The following is a 25,171-nucleotide window of genomic DNA, read 5'->3' as shown; positions in this document are numbered from 1 at the left end:
GTTAAGACTCTTTCTGGTAAAATAGTGACTTTTTTCCACGTGAATTTACGATTTTATTCTGATAGTGTTTTTATTTTAGGTTGGCCTTAATGCTCTATTGTATTTTCTGTCTCAAAATGCAACAAAATAAAAAAATAAAAATAAAACACGCATTACTTAGAATCTAAGTAGGGGTGTCAAACTCACCCAGGGCCACATCAGCATAGTCGTTGTCCTCAAAGGGCCAGATATAACTTAACTAAATGTAATGAAAAATAAACGTAACTACTACTTAATGTTAAATAACTTATTATTTATTTATTATATATTTTTAAAGTGACAATTACAGTTGCATAGAAAACATATGTTTGCTTGTTACTCTAACATAAATCCTTTTTAAATGAGATTCTGTCAGGTTAGGTTATATGGACAGTGTTTAAGTCCTTATGTATAGTAGCCAAAATCCGATATTTCAAGTCCAATTCCCCCTAGATATGAATAAATACACATTAATTTTTATTTTTAGAAATTAAACACTTTTATGCTCTCGCGGGCCACATAAAATGACACGGAGTTTGACACATGTGCCTTAGATCTTTCAGTTGTTGGGACTTGTTTATGAATTTGTGTTATGACACAGTTCGGCCAACAGAGGGAGCAGTTTGGCTGCAAAAAGAGAAAAGACGGTTTTTTAAAAAAAAGTCATGAAGTTCTTCAGACAGAAAAGAGGATGGATTTCCTGCTTGGAGCCACTCCTCACAGAGAGAGAGAGACAGAGAGAGACAGAGAGACAGGCAGACTTTGTCCAGGAGCTGCAGCTGCTGGTTCAGGGTCTCAGGGAGCCGTTTTCCAGCTTCTCTGCTGTCACTTCTCCTTCTTCTGCGGTGAGTCTGCTGCTTCTTTCCACCCATTTTAAAAAATAAAAAGAGCAAATCCTTTTTTGTAATGAAATAGGAACAGTTATGATTCAAACGTTGCTGAAGCGGACGCTCTGTCTGTTCTGTAAATGTTTGATCACAGCAGCTGTAGATCACAGCAAGCTCATTCTTCAACATCCATGAGTCCTCTGAGCTGTGTTTTCAAATGTATGCTGTTTATGTTTGTCTATAATAAAAGCTCAGACTCCAAAACCACATTTAAATTCCTAGAACATGACAGGTGACAAGAGGCAGTACAACACCAGCGCTGTGAGGAAACCTCTTTCCCTCCCTCTATTGGCTTCAGTTTGTCCAGAGTTCACATCTACATGACTGGACGTTGTTTCTTACCACATTTTTGAAAGCAGCACATGCTTTTTTTGTGTGTGTGTGTGTGTTTTTTTAATGGGATCACAGAAAACGGACTAATTTGTGCTGGCAAAGAGGCAAACTTTGCACAAGAAAAAGCTTTGAAGGTCAAGTGAAGCTGCTGGAATTGCGTAATTTCCCAGATTATCTATCCCTGACAGGCTTCCCACGAGAGGGGGGCAAAAATGTAGAATAAATGAACACAATTGCCTTTGAAGGGAAAGTATTCTCGCTAATCAGTAACCTCGGTAATGATTTGCACGGATAAGGAAACGCACCTTTAATCCATCAACAAAACATGCATCAAATAAAAAGAAAAAGCAGCTGAAATGAGGTCCATCACTGTCACATAAATGATGCATGAATGGACAGACCCTAAAGCTAAAATGTATGGATGACTGACAGGTCAAACGTGCAACAACAGGTTAGACGCCCCTCAGAAATCCTTTCACTTTTTGGGGGAGAAAAAGTTACTTTTGGAGCGAGTTTAATGAGCAAAACGAGCCCCGGAAAGCTGCTCAGCTGAAAGAAAATGCACCAAAATAAGCTGCAGAGGACTCCAGAGCGGGACTTAATGCACCTTATCTGTGCAGCGTTTGCCCACCAAGATAAAGTTCTTTCAATTTTTTGACGTAAAGTGGAGATAGATTTCAACCGCTGACAGGTTGAGACACATAACATGGCGGCAGATTATCGCAGAGTCTGATGCTTTTTTTTTTTTTCTTTTTCCTCCACTCCTGTGCTCGCATACTCGAGCCGATAAAGTGTCCCAATTTACAACTGATATCATCGTGTGCTAAATTCTTTCTGTCTGATACAGCTGAAAACATCACATTGGATCATCATTAAAGGTCAGGGGTTAAACTTTCTGTGATGCTGAGGGAGGTTTCCGGGAAATTGTCCTCTGACACCCCCCCAAAGGAGCCTTTTTTCTGTGTTTTTTTTTCTTTTTTGTGGGGTGTGCAGGGGTGAAGATCCAGATCTGGAAGCAAATTACAGTTTTGGAGCGAGCTTCGACACCAGAGCTGCTGGCTGTGGTTGAAAACACTGCAGAGCTCTGTTTGCAGAAAGCCTTTCAGGCGTAACGCTGCGTTCAGGCGCTGCCAGGAAAGTGTTGGGTCACTTTGGAAACCCCTCTGAGCTGGCAGATTTTCCTGCACGTTGAGAATCATGTTTTAGGTGTTTTTAACATGTTCTTGTGGCATTTTTACGATGATGGAGGACATATAAACGTCTTATATTATTAAATTATTATGTGATAAGAAATCGAAGCTTAAAATCGTATTTCTGAGTATTTTTTAATTCAAATCGTTGTGAATCACAGGAGCAGACGGACACAAAAACACAGTTTAAAAAAATATCCTATTTGTGACGTAGAAAATGCGCTGGGCGGGGCCACATCCTCCCTGCTCCGCCCCATTCTGATGCACTTGCAGACGAGTAGATCCAACATAATCATATTTAAAAGGCCGCTTTAAAAACAGATCAAAAGATGACCGCAGTGGGTCTTTAAGGACGTTTTTGTTCCGCACGACATGGGGGGGGTCGGGGCTGCAGACACAGATTGACCCTCTTTTTGGACACAAAAGCAGGCCCCCAACAGACATGAATCAAATTATTTATAATTTGACACATTTTCCTTTAAACAGGTGGAAAAAATGTGCCAATGGGGTACAAAAAAATGGTCTTACCAAAAGAAAGTCTAGTCACCAAGACATTTTATTGATAAGATTGTTTTTCTTGAAACCATGCAGAGTATTTTGACTTTCTTAAGCCAAAGGAGCAATGGGGACATCAGTGTAACAGAAAAATATCACAAATGGGTTTTGTGGTCCACTTGGTACATTCCATATCAAAGTGGGTTCTTACGAGTTAAGCATCCGTTTTTGGACTTCAGCAGCAGCAGCAACAAGGTTGTGCCTGTTTTCCTGTAAAATGTTCCCGTGAAAATGTCTGCAGGTCACATACTGACAGATTCCTGGAGGATTGATCTGGAAGATAGTAGAGTTTGCTACTTTCTGGATGGTTTCAGGCTGTCTGCGTTAGTTTGAGTTGTTGTTCATGTTGTTGGGATCATTTTCTCCTGAGCTTGTGCATGGATTGCTGGTTTGGTATCATTTTAAGGATTATTTGTCGCAACATCTGAACGTCTAACGGCCTGATTCTGGTTCCCACAGTGGTGCTGACTCACTTGCAGGTGATCTGAAGGTGAAACCAGTTTGTTTTGTTTTTCTTTTGTTCTTCACATGTCTCAGAACCAGCTGCAGACATGCATCATCCGTCTCCACCTCTGTGAGAACCAAAAACTTCAATTACCTCATCGTTTCAACTTTTGGGGACTGAAGACTTCTTGTGTTGCGTTCAGGCTCCCGTTCCTGTGTGGGAGAAAACGGTGAATCAGGAGTTGGAGCGTATTGACCTGTGGCTGCTGGACTCTGACCTCATTTGCCTGCAAAAGAGCAAGTTTTGTCAGAAACCTTTTCATTCCGACTTTTGAAACCAAACAAACAAACAGCGAAGAGGAACAGCCATGTGAGCATGGAGACTCTGTTTTTTGAGGTGCGGCGCATTGATTTCTATTTTCCGGGACGTGACGTGAAGGAGCACTCCCTGTGTTAAAGGAGGCCGTTACTCGCCGTGAAGTTTTTCCTTTAAACGTCTGAATGAAAGGAGCTCATTGTGAAAGCGCCCTCAGTGGCGGTCTCTCTTTACCTGCTTTTCTTTTCCCGGTTGAATCTGTCACGAAAATGTGAAGTTCTCTGGAGTTTTCTACGGTTTATTGAACCTGAAAGTCTCTCCAGAAACTCTGCTTTTTTTGTGTGCACAGTCCCCGAACAACCTTTGAGTTGGCTCTGGAGCTGTCGGTGATTGAGTGCAGCTGGAAGCTGCTCGGTGCCAGCCTCAGAGGGGGTTTCTTTGCTGCACCGACCTGCAGAACGACGGGAACGTCGCACACAGAGCGCCCCCTTAAATCTAGTACGCCTTTGATCGTGGCCGTTCGTGCGTCACCTTTGTCATTTCCTGTAAACGTCGTTTAGAGCAGACTTCTTGAGTTTGCAAGCAATTTGTATTGTTAAGGACTCGTTTACCCAGAATTCTGTTTTTCTCCAGTGAAAATTGTGTTTTTAACATGGTCTTGTGGAATTTTACTGATGATGGATAAAGATAATTGAGCTTAAAATTGCATTTCTGGGTATTTGTTTATTCAATTCGCTGTAACGAATAATAAAATTGGAAAGAGATCGAGATCTGTTGCGTATTATTACACGTGCATGTACTTGTAGACGATTGTTCAAACCTGTACGCCTGGAAAGCTCTGATATTGATCGCCATTTTTGTTGTTAGGTTGGGGGTGTGAGAGGCTGTAAGCTAGCCAGAGTGTGAACAGAGAGCTCTCAGCAACGGGGAGGGGTTGCTCAGGCCCACCCACAATTTAAAGGGGAAAGTTCTGCCGCTCTTCCGAAAGTATGTCCTGAAACGACACGGTTATTTTTTTTGGTTTTGGCTAAAAACGGCATCAATATATGTAAAAGATCACTAGAAACGCTTTAAAAGTACATCAAAAGAATCAGAATTAAGGCTTTTTATTACCATCTGATCTTATCTAGTCTGAAAAATAAAGCGCTTTATAAGGAAATCAAGTCTGATTGAGATCAAACTTGGCATTTAGTCACACGAGACACCATAAAACATTGTACGAACCTGCAGTGTGGTGAAAAAACAGCCAATTTATACTTTTGTTTATTCCCTTTGCATTAGACGTTTCTGTCCTTTCTGTTCTTCGTTGTAGAGTTTTCCACGCCTTGCAAAGCCAGAAAACAGAAGACAAATAAATCCCCCCAAGTTCCCCTTGAGCGTTAAGTTTGACAAAGCCACAAATGAAACCAGGTCGATCCCATTAAACCAGAGCACATTGGTGCAACACAGGTCTCAAAAAAAGCACACATGGGTTTCATTTGTCCTATCTCCTGGATTTTGTCCACAGCAGCTCGGAAGGGTTTCCTCAGACTGTTGCTGAAACACCTGAAGCTTGAGAAAGGTCGGAGGTCGGAGCAGCTGGTTGGGAGTTGGCAGAAAAGCCTGGGACTTTCTGATAATGAGTGTTGAGAGGAGCAGGGAGGCAGTTCATCACAGATCCAGGATGGAGTCTGGTCTGAATCAATTCAGACGGATCATCTTCATTTCAGTGTCAGAATGAGTGATGTTGTTTTTGTTCCATCTCAGGTTTTAGATCCCAGCACATTTACACTCTTAACCATTTGTAACCAACAGTAGTTATGATAACTGATGATTATTTTGCGCTAAATGCTTACATTAGAAAGTGATGATTGATTACATTATTCCTATTGACGTCAGAAAATATTTTACAATCAACTTTCTCTCAAGGTGCTCAATCATTTTATTTTTTTTTACAGCAAAAGACAAAATCTCACCACGTATTTGGTCTAATTTTTCGTTTAAATCTCTTTTCATACACTTGATATGAGACAAAACGAACTAGATTGTAACTTTTTTTAGAAAATACAATAAATCTTGAAGATCTTGTTGAGCCATTTGATCTTGAAAACATGTTTTTTTTAGGCAATATCTCTAATGGAACAATTTTTCCCCCTACATAATTTCTTTAAGCAGAAGTTTTATTTTGATTAGAGAAACTGGAAAGTTAAATTTGATTTATTAGACAATTATGGTCCTGAAATAAGGATAACTGGACTGTTGTAGCTCCTAAAATAGGATATTTTTTGGGGGGGACATGTATAAGCATGTATGTTATACATACTTTAAGGTTATTAAACTCTTTTTCTGAGAAAAACACACTCATTTTAAGGCATAATAATTCACATTATACCTAAATATATATCTAAATATGATTGTTTATTGCTAATTTCCAGTTTTTAGTTCCATTGGCAGATTTTTTTACGTATAGTTTGAGAAAAAAAATCTCGTTTTCTATATTTTTTACCTTGTTGTGACAATTTTTAATCATTTTAGTACCAAACATTCAAGTGAGGCCCAATTATCATGACTATGGTGGTCTATATAACTGACTGATGGATTATTTGGAAAATAAGAACTTATTTCAACAGAAAAAACTGACAAAAAGAAAACCATCTGCCAAGAGGGTAACAGAGGACAAGAGGCAGAAGTAAAACAGTGGAACATCTGTCCAAAGACAAAAAAAAATCTACATTTATGAGCTGTGAGCAAAATCCATGCATTTCAGAGTTTAGATCTATAGCAACATAAATAAACGCATGGATCAGGGTTGAACTTTCTGTTTGCGTCAAACTAACATCAGAGATGAAGAAGAACACTACTAAAATGCAACTAATATATATATTTTCTACCATAAAAAACAGTTTTTGAGAGGATTTTATAAAACACAAACATTGTTATGAGCTCAGGTTTCTTTCAAAAGATCCAAACTTTGCATCTTTTTTTCTTCTACAAGCTGCTGACACTTCCTGATAAGCAGCGACAGGAAGTCAGCGTTTGAGTTAAGAAAGGAGGAAGTGGGCAAGGAAACTGAAGAAAAACAGTCCTGTCAGTCTTTTTTTAAATTTAGCCCCCAAAAGTGGTGTTGTTTTCATCCATCGTAGTGCAGCCACGAACCAAAGAATGTATTTCCCAAACAGAGGATTTAATATTTTTAAGACAACAAAAGCATCAACATTTAAAAATATGTACACCTGTTGATTTTTTTATTTTTATTGCTCGAGATACTTTATTTATGGGGATTATTTAGGAACCTAGTGTGACAGTCTGTTTTGGCTCCAGATGCTGACGTCATGGTGGTTCATCCTGGAGTTCAAGAGAAAAAGGTCAGACAGCAGACAGGTCTAAATTAAGGTTTCTGTGCTTCCCTCTCAGCTGCTTGAGCTGCAGTCATGTGACCTGTTCTTTCTCATAGACAAACTGTTGTTGTTGTTTGGTGGTGATTCAGCTGATTCGGCCCTCAGGCTCACCGACACTCAGCTGCTTTCAGATCAGGAGACTGGCGCTGACCAGGAAGGTGATGATGTTTGGACGTTTTTCAGGAGGAGGCGATCAGCAAACAGTAAAGAAATATTGGAAAGCAAACATAGTTGGCAAATAAAAAGATGACAATAAAATCAGTAAAATAGGAAAAAAAAAGGTTCTTGGTAGCCTAAATTCCTAAACGCCTAAATAAGTTTACTCTTTTTGATTAAGTCTGAGCCTATATCCGAATTCCTTCTACAATTCTCCAATCGAGTGGCGTAGAAATTTTCCAGAAGTCTCTGCGAAAAACCAGTGCTCATCGATGCTCACTAGATTTCCAAATATAGACCACAATGCATTGCGTTTAAACCATTTTGCAAATTTAAATGTTAATAAGCCATCATCAGAAGACTGTAGATTAATAAATAGTCGTCATAAAACGATCGATTAGATTTTTAGTTTGTGACATCACATTCTCATTAAAAATTAAAAAAAGTAGTGAGCATGGTGTCTGCATTGCTTTTAAAATCCAGGGCACTAGATAGTCCGATACTAAATAGTTTTTTAGTAGTTAGGGATTAGCCTACTCGCTACGTCCTGGTCAGTATCCCAGGCTGGTCACCTTTTTTTTCGGGGTCTCCCAATCTACAATTTCAAGATCCAGTGCCCTGAAAACTTCCCAGAAGTCTCTGAAAAAAACTAATGTGCATAGATGCCCACTAGATAGGAGAATATTGACTACAATGCATTGCATTTGAATAGTTTGTCACTTAAAAAAAAGGAAATGCATTTAAAAAAAAAGATCCAAGTTTTCATCATTAGAACACCATTGCATTCATAAATAGTCTTTGTAAAATGTTCACATTTGCTTAATAAAATAAATAGTAATGCATGTTTGAATTCCCTCACTACTTAGAGCATTATAAGTTTGCTATTTTTGGGGGTCAATGGATCTAGAATCTCAAAATCCAATGCTCTTTAAAATTTCCCAGAGGTCTCTACAATACTAGTGCCTATCGATGCTCACTAGATTGGTGAATGTAGACCACAATGCATTGCGTTTGAAGAATTTTGAAGAGTTTTGCTCACCTGTTTTCTAGATTTCATGGACTTTTTTTTTAAATCGCAGCAGAACATCGTGTCTTTTTCAACATATTTCTGTTAATCTTCTCACTGATATAAATCCCGATCATGGAATAAATGTTCCTGTTTCTCCTTTGGCCCCACTTTTCTTTTTCATCTCCTGATCTTTGATGCCCTCCGTCCACCCCATCCTCTTCCTGTTGACTCACTTAACTTGCAGCCTCTTACTCAAATCTCTTATCATATCCTGCAGAAATCAGTCGTTCCACCGCTCTCCAGAGGCAGTACCACACTGCCATGACAACAGTTCTGAACAAATCTCAACCTAAAGGCACAACAAGTGTTTTAAACTTGACCTACATGTAGATCTGATAATGAATGTTATTAGTTTTAATGGAAATGAACAGTTCGACTCGCAAACAGGAAGCCAGAGTCTGAATGTCAGAAGCCGGCGGCTGAATTCCTCTCTGCTGATGTTTGTGGATGTGAAGCATGAAGCTACATGTTTCTGGCCTCTGCATTCTTTCCTTATCATCTGCTGAAATGTTTTGGAGGGGCCACAGATATTTCTTCTGCAGGACCAGAGCAGACCGAGAATAGAACCAATTTAGCGACAGACGGAGCGGAATTTCAGTTTCTGAAGCTGGTCTCAGTCTATCACCAAAGCAGATTGGAGAAACCTTTTAACTGAAATGTAACAAACACACATGGTCAAGCAGTCAAATAATCCAGATGTTACAGCAGTGAGGCTCAGGCTGAAAGCTCTTCTACAAACGCTCAACCAGCAGCTTTGATGGTGTTTGCATTTAGATATGTACTGCCTTCCCCCTATTTGACATTGCAAGCACTGATAAATGCAAGGTTTTGCATGAGATGCCTTCAGGGGTGCATTTTGTGAAAGTTTATAGGCGTTACTGTTGCTCTGCAGCATAGATGTGTTCGTAAACTATGCCTGGAGGGGTAAAAACACAGTTGCTGCAGGGAGGAGAAAAGATTGAATGCAAAAACTTAAACTGGCAGAAAAAGGTATTTTATCAGTGTAACAGAAAAACATCTCAAATGTGGTCTGTGGTCCACTTGGTCTGTGGCATATCCCACATCATCGAAAAATGGATCTTGGTTGTCATGGGTTGAAATATTTTTAAAGAAAAAGTTGCTCATTGTAAACCAGATTTTGTACAGAAAACAACAGCAAGTATCCTCATAAAGAGTGCTTAATCTAGTAGACATACAGCTTAATTAATCGGGCCAGGGAAAGTTGGTCCTGGTAACAGGAACACAGAAACACAAGCTCAAGTTGAGCCTTGCAGCCCTGACAGTTTCTTCGTTCCTTCATGCGTGTGTGTTCCTGTAACTTTCTGCTCTGTGTTTGGACCACACCCAGTGTTTAGACATGCTTAATGTGTGCGCTGTGTTGATGTCTCAAAGGGTTTGGTTCCCATGCAGCTCGGTGACCAAACTCTTCAGTTGCTCTTTCATTTAAAAAGAAAAAGAAAAATGTGAGTGTTTTAGAGCAGGAAACTCTGATTTTATGACTGTTTTTCAAGCAGCTGGAATTCCTCTTGTGGAACCTTGATTGGTACCTGATTTTTAAACTGGTTTGAATGTTGTTGTTTTTAGGCTTGTGACATGCATTAAGTCATCAGAGACAGGGATTAAACTCAAAGCTTTTTAAAAAGGAAAAATGGATCGAAGCTTTTCTGTAAGCGTTCAAAGGGTGTAGTCTGAAAGCGGTCCATCTGGTTTTCTACAACAAGGATTTGTTAAGGTGTGAGTCAACTAGAACAAGATTGCTTATTATAGTAGTTTATATTTCCTCTTTAAGATAAATTATCACAAGTCAAATAAACAAATTTTAGTCTGATCTTTTTTAATCAATAAAAGGTTTGCGAACATCCATGAATTAATTTAAATTGAGTGTCATTTTTTTTCTTTTTTCTGTTTTTACAGGTAAAACTTGAAGCTGCACCTCTGAAAACATCCGATTTTGGATTTGAAGTGGGGATCTTCCCATTCCTCAATTTTGAGGATTAAATATTTTCACATATTCAACGCTTGTCCAATAAATCTATTGGCAGATTATTTTAGTTAATACTTTTTTCTTTTAAACCCTCTACAGTGATTTGAAACACAATTTTCCCTTTGCCAACTTTGTTTGGGGTTTCTCAGTGTCTGCCTCGACATTGTTTTTTTTTTTTTAGTTTTTATTTTATTTTATTGTCTGGATGCCCCAGGATTATCTTCAGTCTGCAGTTCCTCGTCCGGCCTGCAGGGTGGAAGCGCAGCCCAACGGCCGGCTGCAGGACAGGCAGAGCATTACTATGAGTGACTTCTGGCACAAGATGGGCTGCTGCGTGGTCGCTAAACCCCCACCGGTGAGACACACACTAATCTGTTTCTGTAAAAATCCTCATGTTCAAAGTTTGTTTTTGTCATCAAGACTAATTTCTGATTTTTATGGAAGTTTTTTTTAATTATTAGACATATTTTAGTTTAAAAGAAACTTTTTTCAGAGTACCTTTATCTTTAAATGACACTTAAAGTGTTTTTTGAGACATGTCCACTTTACACCAGTATCTTAATATGTATAAATGATAACAATGCTGCTGGGTCAACTTTTTAACTAATAATTTGAATAAGAAAAGGCTGACATAAGTAATGATGTTTATTTTACAACTAAATACAACAAAAACCTGTATCAGGCCAAAATGGACTTTTAACACAGCTAACTAAAGCTAAAGTCCCCGATTGGTGAAGCGCACAATCACATTGTTCCCCATTAGGTCTGCTGGACAGGAACGTGTGCACATGCAAAAATTAAGCAGATGGCAGGACTTCCTGCTTCACCTTGACTTCTGACCTCTTTGTGCTGTAGACTCTCAGTTCCTCTTTTATGGCCTGTTTCTTTTGAAATAGCAGGAAAATTACATGTGTGTACATCAATGTACTTCTGCAAAAACCACAATGAAGTAACTTTTTTTTTATAGAGACTCAAGATGTTTTAAATAAAAACACAGATCTATAAAGTAAGTCACACATTTTCAACTCAAGTTGAGTTATTATTCATCACAAAAAGGCCCAAAAGGAAATCACCTGATGTTAGATGAACTGGTTAGTCCCTGCAGTCATTTGGTAGAGAGTGACGATTTACTGGAACAGTTTACTACAGACATGATGTGTGTTTCTGCTGAAGGGAGGAAGTTTGCTGTGTTGTGTTTCCCCCCAGAGACCCTCCCTCCTTCCTCTGCTCATATTTTTAGAGCTTTCTGTATGTTCTATTGTGCCAGCACAACAATACACCTTTAATAAACAGCGGGACACACAGCCATGCCACTGATGACTTCAGTCTTAAAGTCAATGCTAGCATTATTTTAAAGTTAGCTGTAAAAATTATGGGAAAACGAGGGTTTTACTAGTCAGTGACCCCTATTGATTGAAATCTTTTTAAAAAAATGCATATTTATTGATTGAATACAAAAATTGAAATACACATGCAAGGAGTCGGGTTCAAACCATACATCAAAAATTAGGGAAGTAAGGAAAAATAAAATTAGTTTTAAGTAGGACATGCACTTCGTAATGAAACACAAATGCTCTTTTGATAACTGTGGCAATATCTGGTCTAATATATTATATAATTGAATCGGTTAGTTCAAAAGGGGCCCAAGTCCACAATTTTCAAAATAGAGATATTATATGTTCTATGGTTTTCAAGGGAAAAGCTATCTGAATATGTGCCAAAACTTCCCAAGTCCGTTGTAATGTATTGACTATGCTTGACATTTAAAATGCATTAAGTGCTAAATTCCTAGACTTGGGCCTCTCTTGAATGGGTTTTGCTTTATCCCATAGATGGCAGCACTAGTTATCCAATATGGCAGCACCCCTGTTTAATTCAAGAAGGGCCCAAGTCCAGAGACTTTTTAAAAGTCAGGTAATAAAAGTCAGGTGCTTCTTAATATAGCATTTGTAAGCTATGAACTGGTGCTAAATCTGGGTAAAGTATTAATCATTTGGTGTAGCCTCCCTTTAAGCTATGCAATTAAAATCATTTCCTGGAAAAACAAACCTCTTGGACTTGGGCCCCTTTTGAACTAACCGATTCAATTGTTTATAATTTTTCTTTTTTGTTATGCTTTTTGGATTTTACAATTTGAGAAAGTTTTTATGTGACGTACGTTGTGCTGCTTTTGTCAGAAAATTGCTCTACAAATAAAGTTGTTTTTGATTTGATACTGTAGCACCTTGATACTTATTTAGCTTCATGAAACATAGGAGGAGTGCAACACATGAACAATTATTCAGATAAACATATCTAAACTCTATTTCACTTTAAATTTAAAGTACAGTATTAAGTATGGCTGTCCTAATCTTTTGTTTTGACGCTGATTCGATTCAGAGTAATTTGATTTTAGTATCTGTCAATACATGCTCCCTATCCAACACTTAACATATAACAAAAAATTACAGTATTTTGCACACTAGAATTCACACTGGAGTATGAGTTTGAGTTTTAGGAGAATTTTTTTAAACAAAATACAGAACAAGAACAAACACTTCATCTTGAAAGACAAGTCATAATAACGGAATAGATAACAAAGTAGACTGAACATCTACACGATTTACTACCATAGCACCTTGATATTTAGCTTCATGAAACATAAGAGAAGTGCAAGATGTGAACTATTAGTCAGATAACCATAACATAAAAAACATGCTAACAAATCAACTAAACTCTCTATATCTCTTCAAATGCTACCTACAGTACATGATGTCTGTTCAAGAAACGTGCCAAGTGTGGGTTCTTGAACGCGCTTTAAGCATACACTGTTCACATTGGACTGTCAATACACAATACTAGTGCATGTAATCACAGATGGAAGTGGCAATTATTAATTTCTCCTCCATGATTAAATTTCACATGGTTGGCACTTACACGAATTAAAAAAGACGTCATCCATATGTCACTACCAAATTCGAGTCCCTGATCAGTCAAAATGTAAAAAACAAAAGTGACATACAGTAGTTCTAGTCTAACATTTCTTTGTTGACGGTTTGACTCTTTGTTTCCATTTTTTTTTGTAGTTGTTAAGCGGATCTTCTCTTTATCTCCCTGGCTTGTGTTATCTCTACAGCACACAGTGTAAAATATGACTCCATGGGGACTCTGACCCCACCAATCTATGGCCCTAATGCCAAAGAGTCCATCCAGAGCACGTTCGTGACGTTATCCATCCGCTGTTTAAGTTCTGAGAGCAGCTGGTGTCGACTGAGTTAAACACACACACAGTTGCTCCTCAGACTTTTATTTTGAATTTGAGTCTGTTTCCCACTTTGATGTGGAGGACTCTGATATAACATGATTACTGTGGTGGTGATGGAGAACCAAACTGTTTATTGTCCCAACATTGAGGTTGCCGGGAGATTCTTTTTTTTCTTTGCCTGCTTGTTGAGCAAGAGTGCTGCACATTTCGTGTTGCATAACAAAAGTGCTCTGGGATTACTGTCTCAATTATAATTTCGTTTGTTACTCATCACATCCTCAGAGACGTTCCAAACTCCGACAGAAGATGGGCTGCTGAAGTGTTTTTTACTTCTTTATTTTTTGATTAAGTGCTCGATTTTTATTACGTGTCTTTTGGAGAATTTGAGGTTTTTAGATTCTGTCAGGAAGCTGATCTCATTGCTGTTGTTTCCATGACAACGGTTGTCACTGTGGAGGAGGAAGCCTGTGGGCGAAGGACTGATTCACTCCCAGCTGGTTGACCACAAGATGCTGACATGTGTTGGTGGACCAAACTACAGTATGAGCCCTGATTCCAGTCTCAGCAGACAGAAAATAATTAAACTTGTTTGATTATTAATGTCCATTTTAGCCATTTGTTTTCTGGTGTTCATGATGTTTATCTAAATATCTCAATCAAAAAGGCAAATAATCATTCTCAACTCTGATCTGAGTTATAAAATTCAAGAAACGTTATGTCATCCTATCAATTTTAATTTTTTGATTTGATTTGATTTGAAATGGTTTATTTCAAGCAATCAAATAGAAATAATACACAAACTTAGGATAATTAGACATAATTAATAAATATTGCTTGAAAGGGAGTGGAAGGAAGCGAACTTATATAATCCCACCCCGTTATACTATAACCATTTTATTACATGATTTATCAATATCCGGTTCCTAGGTTTTATCAGACAGAATTAATAATCATAAGGTATCAATAAAGCACATGACAAAGATGAATTACTTAAGTACTACGTCAAAAATAACTATTTTAGAAATCAACATGGCAAATGCAGCATCTGAAATATATGCAAATTATGTTAAAACATAATACTATATCAGTAAAATAGACACAACACTGTTTCAGGAATTTTCATAGCAAAAATTTCATCAAGTATCAAAAGTTAAAAGCTAGCTCCTGCTGCATTCAGCTTCGCTCGAGGCTTGATTGGTACTCCAGTGAGAATGACATTATTCATCCTTACTTGCTGTTCAACATCGTCCAGTCTTTTCTCCAGAATCTCGACCCGGTTTTCTCGCTGCTCGTTTTGAGCCCGAAATCTTCGGAACTCTTCCATCATCTCCCAGAGTGGTGTTAGCTTAGCCGACACTTGATCCATAAAACTTTTCAGCGTTTCTTGAATAATGTCAAGAGACTTTTTGAGCTCTTCATATTCCTGGGGTTTCTTCGGGGGCATGGTCAGCTCTCTTTTTTGGAGAAAAATCAACTTTTTAAGTAATTTGAAGATAGTTGTATTCGCAGAGAGGCACGCCACGCGTCCTGCTGTATAACCCGGAACCGGATAAGAGAAATAATTAATTTCACTGTTTATTTGAATTTTTTTTAACCTTTAATTGTAATTAAAAAATAACTGAATTTACAAGGACACGTTCAGATTTTTCTTCTTCCCCCACAGTGCAGTGCAGATGCTGCTTAGCTTCAGTAAGATTTGCAAACTTAAATAAATGCATATTTATTTTACTGTCCTAAACATTGACTAAAAACATGTCATAGAAATATGTAAACACTCAGATATGAAAAACAAACGATAAAGGTTTTTCTAAACAAAAGCATCTTGGCCTTTCTTTCAGAAATGTAATAAAATTTATTTCTATTTTGATTGTTTATCAATAGAACCTTTGTGTTTCAGAGTTCATTATTTTATGATTAGCAGATACTTGATTTTAATGGGTTTTCTTTAAGTTTTCTCACAGCTCTTTTAGTTTGCTCCAAAGTTCTGTTAGCATTGATGCAACTAAACAGTGCTTGTTGGTTGGACCTTTTGGTTGGATTTAGTATTTTTAGTCAGAACTAAAAATTTTACAGCTTTTACTTAAAATTACACCTACAAACTTAAGTATTACTCTATTATCACAAGTTATTTTCAATTTAAAAAGTTTTCTCAGAGTATGACTCACTATAATTATGCAAATTTCTCTACAATTCTTATGAAATAAACTTTTTTTGGAAAATAAACAGTAAAGTTTAGTCTGATGTAAAAGAATTAAAACTTCCTTAGAAGACGTTATAATAAATTATTTTGTGTGAGATAAATGAAAAAAGAAACTGTGACAATTTAAGAAATGAGGCATTTATATATATATATATATATATATATTATGACAGAATAATAGAGTCACCTTAAAAGTAAAAAAAAAATATTAATTTACGAGCCTAAAGTCCTAAAAGAATTTCTTTTTTAGAAGTCTTAATTTTGCTAGAATTGAGTCATAAATTTTGGAGAAAAAAGTCACAGTCTTATGAGAATGAAGTTATTTATGAGAAAAAGTCTTGAATTTTTGAAAAAAGGCATCCTTTTACAAGAATAACGTTTTAAATTTATAAGAAAAAAGTTGTGAATTATCTGAGAATAAAGACACAATTTGACGAGATCAAAGTCAAAAATTTATGAGAAAAATTGGTAGTTTTACAAGAATTAAGTTTTAAATTTCTGAGAATAAAGTTGTAATTTCACAAGAACAAAGTTGAAAATTTATGAGAAATTTTTTTACTTTTATGACAATTGAGTCGTAATTTTACCAGAATTGAGAATTGAGAATTGAGAAAATTGCAATTGTATGAGAACAAAGTTATTTATGGGAAAAAGTCATAATAAAATAAAGTTATTTGTAATAATAACTGAAATTTAATGAGAAAATAATACATTTTCAATAATGAATTAGTTTATTTAGTTTAGAAAATAGTTGTAATGTTACGGGAATAAAGTTTTAAACTTACGGGTAAACAGTTAGGTAATACAATTCATACATTTCTGAAAACAAGTCAGAATATTACAAGAATAGAGTTTTAAATATATGAGAAAGTTTTATGAGAATTTTATGAAAACAAAGTCGTAAATTTATAAGAAAAAGGTCATAATTAAACAAGGATAAAAACATTTATTCTTTGAGAAAAAAGTTAACATTTTATGAGTATAAAATTCTCATAAAAGTTGTAATTTTATGAGAATAAAGTCATAAATTACAGAGAAAAAAAATCATAATTTTATAAGAATTGAATCGTAAATTTCTGAGAAAAAGAAAAAAACTTTGAGGAAAAAAAATCTATATTTTAGAAGAATGAAATTGTTGATGAGAAAAAAGTGACAAATTTCTGTGAATAAAGTAGTAATTTGAAAATTTTAATTTAATCTGATCCCACCAACTTGATTCTGACCGGATGCTTCCGTTTGTGTTACATAAAAGCTCAGAATAATCCAGAGAATCTTAAGTCTCTTAGATCACATCCAAGTGGTTGAGATTTCGATTGCTGTGTTTCCACACAGCCGGATTTGCTAAACTTTGGGAACAGAATGGGATTTCATGAGGCTTTTAGTGGCTGTTTTCCACAGCTTAGTGTGTCCCTGAACGCAGCACGTTGAGCTGAACCACAGAACATCCAAACTAAAATTTAATTAAATTAAATTAAATTCTTAGTAAGAGGGGAAAAAGTTTAGATGCATGTTGTTTTTTTATTTACCTTCTGCTTTGTCTATGACAGAATAATAGGGCCGCTATAAAAGAAGAAAAAATACAGTAAACACATATACAAGAACAAAGTTGTGAAATTATGAGAAAGAAATTCAAAATTTTTCAAAATTGAACTTGGAAAATTTGAGAAAATGGTCATATTATGAGAAAAAAAAAGTAAAATTAAGAGAAATAAGTCAAAATTTACTTAAATAAAGTAGTAAAATGTGGACAAAAAAAGCCAAAATTTAACAGGAATAAACTGTTAAAATGTTAAGAAAAAAGTCATAAAACAAACAAGCATGTACTCGTAAAGATTATGACTCTAAAGTAACAATTTCATGAGAAGGAAGTCTTAAAATAAGAAGAAGTAAGTCAACATTTTACTGGAATAAAGTCGTAAAATTCTGACAAAAACTCCAAATTTAACAAAAATAAAAGAGAAAAACAAAATTATACTATGAAAGAGCAAAATTTCAGAAAATGTAGTCGTAAAATTATGAGCACAAAGTGACTATTTTACAAGAAATAAGTCTTAACCCTATGAGAAATACTGGTGAGTAACTTAATTTAAGTAAAATCTGGACTCTCCTAATTTTTCAAGGCTATTGCTATTGTTAAACAGTTACTTTTTTTCTCATAATTTTATATTATTCTCATAAAAATTATGCAAAAATTATTCAAAAATCTGAATTTTTTCCAGTAAAACTCAAAATTGTATGACCGTTTTCTCTTAAGATCGTGACGTTATTACGTTATTCTCATATTTCATGCCCAAACATTTTTTTTCCTGTATGTATATATATGTATACACACACGCATACAGTATATATATTTTAGCTCTACTTTTGAGCCTGATCCACTGAAGTGTCCTGTAAAAGGCATGAGGAAGTGGGTCAGGGGTCGCCTGATCTGGTAGGGCGAAACTATGACCACGTTGAACCACCTGGCCATGACTAAAGAATGTGTTTTTTTATGTATTCTGCACTTACAGAAGAAGAAGAGGAGGAAGATTGATCGCAGCATGATCGGAGAGCCGACGAACTTCATTCACCTCACGCACATCGGCTCTGGAGAGATGGCGGAGGGCCTGCAGCCGGTGAGACGGCGCTCTTTTATTTCAGACTCTTGTTTTATTACTAGGGGTGTGTGTCGGCAAAAACAAAAGGAAAACAAGAGTCAGACGCTCGTAAATAATTAAATAAATATTGTCCTGACAGCATTTTGAATCGATACCAATGTCGCAAAATGAAATATCGCAATATATCTCAGAATCGATTATTTTCCTACACGCCTTATTATTACTGATAACTTCCTGTAACCCCTTTTCTTTCCCTTTCCTACTACTGAAAATAAGAATGTTGTTCCTAAAAATTCTCCGTACCTCAGATCACAACTTTCAACTCAACCGACCAGAAAAAAATCAGGAAGAGTTTGTACAATTTTATTTGGAAATAAAACACTTTAAACACACTTAGATGTTGATAACCAAATAAAAGTCCAACAAACAAAAAGACAAATATTTTAATAGAAAAGAATCACTATAGTTGAGAAAAGTGAATTAACTCCCTCAAAATCTGTTTACAATTACGTAAAAGGAGATTGAAACATGCATTTAATACCAACCTTTTTTAGTTAAATATATTTTATAATGAGTCTAAAAACAAACATTGCCTTCTATGACTTTAGATCACCTGGTTGGATTTGCGCAGTCGGCAGGTGGTCTTTGTTGGTGTTCTTTGTTCGGTGATGAAGTCATGCGCCGTAAACGTCCTTCCTCATTGGAGTTTCCTTTGTTTACTCACAGGAACCAAAGAGAACCTAAAGATCCCAGAACGATTCTGTTAGCCCATGTTAGTTTAGTTTTATCAAGACAAGATTACATTTTTTATGTCTTGATCGTTTAGATTCATAAAAGTGATTTGTTTTGGCAAAACAAACAAACAAAATAAGTATATATTTTTTATAACTAAAATACTCATTCTTGAGCGTTTATCTGCATTGATTTGTATTTCTGACATTTTAATGTACAGTTCGTGGGTAGTGAGGCTTAAACAAAAGCCAGTGGAAGGGTGATAACCGTCCCTCTATCTGATGATTAAACAAGGACATGTTATTAGCGTGTTTTAATCCAATTAATATGTTCTAGCTTCGTGTTTTTACTATTGTTTGTTTCAGTTTTCATTCAAAATGTGAGAAACGACAATTCTTCTCTTCTTTTTCACAGTCGGGGCCGGTTCAGGAGCAGATGAGGTCTAAAGGCCCGAACACAAACGTCAGAAACAGCCTTTTATAGCCGGTAAGCAATAAAGACCTAATAAATCAATAACTTTCACTTCATTTTGCATTACATTCAGGATTTAAAATCCACCATCTGCATGAGTTGTCCCACAAACATGAAGTATTGCATTGACTAATACCCAGAAACGCATATAAAAATTTTTTTTATAGTTTAACCTTCCTTTTTTAATTTTTTTGTTGAGAAAGTTGAAATTCTTTTGTCCAAATGACTACATTTCTCTTAACAATGTTTTACGTTTTGACCTCAGACACATAAAACATACTGAAGAATCCAGTTTTTTTTAAGAAAACAAATTTTACAAACAGAAAAAGATAAAAAGATCATAAAACCACAGTAAAAGCTGAGAAAGGTGTTGTATGACTCACATTCACCACGCCCTCTTGACCCGCCGTCACTGGCAGCGATGCTGCTACATCTCCCTCACTCTCCACTTATTGTTCTTAATCAAGAACAAAGATGGTCAAAGCTGCATGCAAATTCATAAAAACACATTTTTTAAATAGATCTTGTCATTTTATCTCCATAGCAACCATGGGATTTTTTGGTCGCCTGGGGGTGACGAATAAGCCTATGTAATTATTAGAAGGATCGGCTAAAGTAAATTTTTGGAATTTCTTGGCAACAGAGGCCCACGTTTCTTAAATTTTCATTTCTTGTCACATATCGTTTCGGTCAGCTTGATCCACCAATTTACATATTAAATTTTTATATCGTCATCATCATTTCAATATTCCAGTAAAAAAATGTGCAAAAGCAACAGGGAAACGCCACTTTTGCCAGCTCGCCACGCTAACGCCGTTCCAAATCTACAACTTTAACTACAGCATTTTTTTTTACCAAGTAGCCTCTCAACGATGCTGGAGTTAGGAGTTCAAAATTTGCAGAATGGGTTTTTTTTTTGTTGAAAAGTTCAAGAGGGAGGCCCTTTTCAGAGGTCAAAGGTCAACGAAATTTTTGCTTGTGGACTTTAGCCTATTTCTCCGTTAAAATCATAATTTTTGGGAGATCTTTTTCTTCGATTCTGCTGTGGTAACACTCAAATTTCCTTCTGAAATTTTGCCGTGTCAGAGATGTTTGTCGTGGTTTAAAGTTTGTTTTTTTGATGTTCGTTTTCCAGGAGTGCATTAAAGCTAAACCGACCAGCTGACTGACCTCCTCCTCATCCTGAACACCTGAGCCTCTCCTCCGCACCAACCGAAGAGGAGTTTGGACGCGTCTACTGTGCTCTTCCCCCCCCGCCCCCCCTTTTGACCCTCAGAACCTTAAAAATTAACCAAAGGGGCCAAAGACATTTTTGTTTTTTACGACACAAACACCACCTAGAGACTCACCGTCTGAGCTGAAGGGGTTTCCCTTGTCAGTATTAAATTAAACTGAGGAGCCACCCTCACTGGACTTCCTTTCCCAGCATCCCTCATTGTGAGACATTGATAAATGACAGAAAGTCTGTATTTAAACACAAAAAATGTACCAAAAATGCCCAACATTCATAAGAATGTTCTGGATTTTCCTTTTACTTTAACCGTCTGCTACTTAGCTCTTAACTTTAGCTCTGATAGGATGATCACAATTCAGTTTGGAGGATGAGGTTTTTTCCTCTTTGCTGCTCCCCGGGTTTGTTTTCTTTTAGTTCAGAGATCACGTGACTGCGGTAATGATATCAGTCAGGCCTTCCCCCCTCCCTCGGTGATGCTCAGAGATGACATGCTCTCATTTTAGGAGATGGGGAAAACCCCTCAAATCCCTGCCACTCTGGATGACTTGATTCAGCCTCCATCCTTCTTCCCAGGACCCACATTAGGCTCTCCGTGAACAGAAACACTGAGTCCAGTTCTGGCTCTTGGGTCATGTGACCACATCCAGTCAGAAGAACAACCAACAGGTTCTTGACTTTCATCAGGTATTCGGTTTGGGTGGAAATGCGTCGTTTTTCTTGTGTTTTTTTAGTTCTGGAGACTGTTTTTCAGGGACCTTAATTGGACCTCAAACGTCATCCGACTGTTTTTTGTTGTTTATTCTTTGACAAATTCCTGTCGTTTTGTAATTTTCTGCTGTTTCGATGGTATAGATGTGAGATTTCCGCTCTGTGCGGCATCTCTTCTGCTCCTGGTTGGCGTTCAGCGAACTCAGGACGGGCTGAGCTGCTGCACCTTTTTTGTTTTTTATCAGAAATCGAAATATTTACTTTTCATCAACTGAGATTTTGTGAGAAAAAAAAGGTTAGTTTGTAAAAATTTATATATCTAATGTATTTTTTTAAAAATAGCTTAAATGAATTGTTAGCTTTTTCAGCTTTAATCTATATAAAAAAGGCTAATTTTGGCAATTTATAGGACTTTTTTTTATCATTGTTTATCATTTCAAAAGAACTCATGCATCTTTACATCTTATTTATTCATATAAATCTTTAATAAATGTTCCCCAAAAGTCATTTTAGGAAAGTAAATGTGTCAGATACTTAAAAAACAAGACTTTTAAGAAAAATAAGACAAAAAAAGAATCCGCTTCCCGTCTGAGGTTGACTCCAAAGAGGCTGACGTGGAGAATGCTGGGCATGCTGATGGTGTGTTGGCAGGATTCCTCCCAGTGTGGGAGTCTAACCCTACTTCATCCCTGCAGACTCCTCCTGACCAAAATGCACGTTCCGGAAACATACGAGTCCAGGAAAAGGTCCTTTTTTTTACGCTGTGCTGATCCCACGTGTCTGGAGGCTCCTCCGTCAGGTCTTTCTGCTCCGCCCTGGTTCCTGGAAGCTCCGCTCTTTAGTTCCTGGTGTTTATCTGCTGCATATTTTTAATCTTCCTGTTTGATTCTCATCTATGCTTACAGCCCAACAACACTGGAAAGCACTTTCCATTCAACCTCACCTTTCATAGCAGGAATACTCAAACAAAGGACATCTTCCTAAAGTAATGCCAATTATTTATTTTTTCCTGTTTGCTTTGCTTTTGTTTTGTAAAACATAGTGGGTTTTTTAAATTGTTTTTTTTTTCATGCTGCGTTTGTTTGTTTGTGTCTATCTAAAAGTATCGACCATAAAGCTTTTCTGTGATTTTTGGCACCTTGAACCTCTGTGGGTCCAGTCCTGCTGCTCCAACCTGCAGGAGCTCCTCGCTGTCTTTTTTGAAAAGCGCTTTTTTATTTTGTTTTACATCACAGCAAAACTTTAAATATTTGATCATATCAGACTGAATTCAGGGACCTGCTGGCAGTTCTCCAACTGCAGTTCTCCTGTCGTCCACTAGGACGTTCTTCCAAATCTTCAATTTCCTGAAATGTTAGATTAATTTAGATTAAGAAAGAATTTGCATGAAATAATTTTAAAAAGGTTTCAACTGTTTCAATGACATTCTGATATCAGATTTGAGGAATCCAGTGAGAAACCTTGCAGCTAAAGGCCCTGTAGGTGAAAAATAAACACTAAAGACTCATATTTTGTAGCAGTTTAAAGGCTTTTATTGGATATTTATTAAAATGTAAGAGCAAAACTGGAAAAATAAGCTTTTGAATCAAGATAATGTATTTTTTTCCTTTAATTTGATTGTGTTGAAACAAGGGTTTACACCGTTTCTCCAACATGAACTTTCAAAGTTTTCCCGGCTTCTCACTAACATTAGTTGTCGTCAAAGTGTGAATACTGACTGATATTTTTGTGTTTGAGGATGTCAGGCATTGTGATGTAACCGCTTCCCCCTCAGCAGAAGCAGAAACACACAGACTCGGACTGTTTTCCTCTTCGTTGTGTAAAGAGTGTCTCATGATGGATGAATAAATCTGCTGTTTCTCTACCACAACAAGTGTGGAGACGTTTGATAAAGTCCCTTTATGTGTTTAATTTGTTAAACAATAACTGATCTTATTGTGATTGATAAAAAAGTGAGCAAGTTTCAAAGTAAAAATTTTGGTTTCAAAATAAAAGTTCTCTTTTATTCATAATAATGGATAAATCCCGTATTTCTTTGGAATTTTTTCAAGATAAATCTATTTTTTTAAGCAATCTGATCACTTTAAAGGGTTATATGTTTTTTTTATAAGTTTAAAGAGAAAGTAACTAAAGTAAATACATAATAAATACCTTTAAAAATTTTGTTTTCAAAAAGTTTTTTTCCTCTTAATGAATCCCCCTTGATAAGAAAATAAAAACTGATTTTCTAAAAATTATTTTGATCACTTTAAAGGCAAAAAGAAGCTATAAAGTTTTTAATTTATTTGTTTAGGCCATAGAGCTCCTTTTTTTAGTTTACGAGGAAAAAAAACTTAACTTTATAATAATTACCTTAAAAAACATTAAACGGTGGAAATCCTTCTTTTTAGTGTTTTGATTACAAAAGCGGAAAAAGCTAAGCTAAATTGTTTTGAAAATCTTTAAATTTTGACATTAACTTTTGAAATTAAACTAATGAATATAAATATTAGTTGATGAAAAAATCTTTTATTTGGGTAAAAAGGACTGTTTTTCTCAAATGTTCTTCAAAAATAAAAAAATTCTTAAGAAAACTAAATTGTAGTTTTTCAAGATATATAAATATTTATCTAAAATTAATTCAACGGAGGCAAATTTTTATCTAACAAAAATGTAATTTTGATATATTTCAAAATTATATATTTTAAATATAGAGCTGTGTTACTTTTTTAAGTTTATAAATAGATTCAATTTAATAAACCTTTGTAGTTTCTTGTCACGTTTCAACTGATGTGTATGTGTATCTTTTTTTTATTTTCAAATTGTTGAGCGACTCAAGTAAAAAAAAAAAACTTGCTTGTTCATGACAGGAAGTCAGGCTCTTTCACAGAAAAAGCCTGTGTCACACGTCAGGATTGTGTTTTATTTCACGCAGCTGTGCGGAGACCACAGAGCTGCGATAATGATGGTTAAACGGCAGGTTTCCACGGAAACCAGGCTCCAGCACTAAAGAGGAGGAGGAGGAGGAAGCAAGGCGAGTGGAAACATTAAAGATGTGGTCAACTGTGTTTGAAACCGAGCGTGTGGAAACACACACACAGGCACCAAAACACGCGTGATGTCATGGGTTCACAATGTTCCAGCAGCTTCCATGTAAAAGACCTTCGCTGTTCAAAACTTTTATTAGAGAGTGACTCATTCCCCATTTGACCCAAAAAAGGGCATGCCGGCTTTGAGACGGGGTGGGGGGTGGGGGGGTATTCTGAGAACTGGAGCTTCAAAGCCTAATCTCTTCAAATCAAACATTTAGATGTGTCGCTCCAAAAGCTGAGGCTTGTGTGCATCTACAATCATTAAGTCAGATTTAGCTAATCTTGCTGTGGGGTGTGTGTGTGTGTTGTTTTTCTTTTTCTGTTTTTTTTTTAAACCCCAGTTATGTTGAAGCTGGATTTTTGTGGTCCTTGGAGGACTTCACAAGGAGATCACCTTCAGCTGTTTGCTCGACTTATTTTTAATACACACACAAATGTGCAGCAAACACACAACAGCAGTACTGCTTCAACTTGGACCTTGGAGGTTTGCCAAATTACACAATTCAGTCCTCTGACCTTTAAAGGCTATCTAAACCTCATTGTCTGTGCATTCTAGTGTTATTATATCTATGTTTTCATGGCTAA

General features: G+C 36.4%; 1 protein-coding gene across 2 annotated transcripts; it reads left to right on the top strand.

Annotated features, from left to right (window-relative positions):
- The first annotated feature begins 752 nt into the window (after window positions 1-752).
- Window positions 753-23,411, top strand: cdc42se1 (CDC42 small effector 1). Of its 2 annotated transcripts, XM_011480699.3 has the most exons (6): window positions 773-863; window positions 7,044-7,087; window positions 10,544-10,684; window positions 18,284-18,388; window positions 19,517-19,588; window positions 20,709-23,411. In XM_011480699.3, the coding sequence occupies exons 2-5, from the start codon at window positions 7,055-7,057 to the stop codon at window positions 19,583-19,585; spliced, it is 348 nt and encodes a 115-aa protein (XP_011479001.1). In that variant the 5' UTR covers window positions 773-863; window positions 7,044-7,054; the 3' UTR covers window positions 19,586-19,588; window positions 20,709-23,411. The 2 variants fall into 2 exon arrangements, with proteins under 2 accessions (XP_004073786.1, XP_011479001.1); XM_004073738.3 differs by lacking the exon at window positions 7,044-7,087 and having other exon boundaries at window positions 753-863; window positions 10,260-10,684.
- Window positions 23,412-25,171: the final 1,760 nt, after the last annotated feature.

This window comes from Oryzias latipes, chromosome 11 (assembly GCF_002234675.1).
Source record: "Oryzias latipes chromosome 11, ASM223467v1".
In the NCBI taxonomy this organism is placed as follows: domain Eukaryota; kingdom Metazoa; phylum Chordata; class Actinopteri; order Beloniformes; family Adrianichthyidae; genus Oryzias; species Oryzias latipes.
The sequence above is the reverse complement of the archived record's forward strand: the minus strand, read 5'-3'. Positions and strand labels throughout refer to the sequence as shown.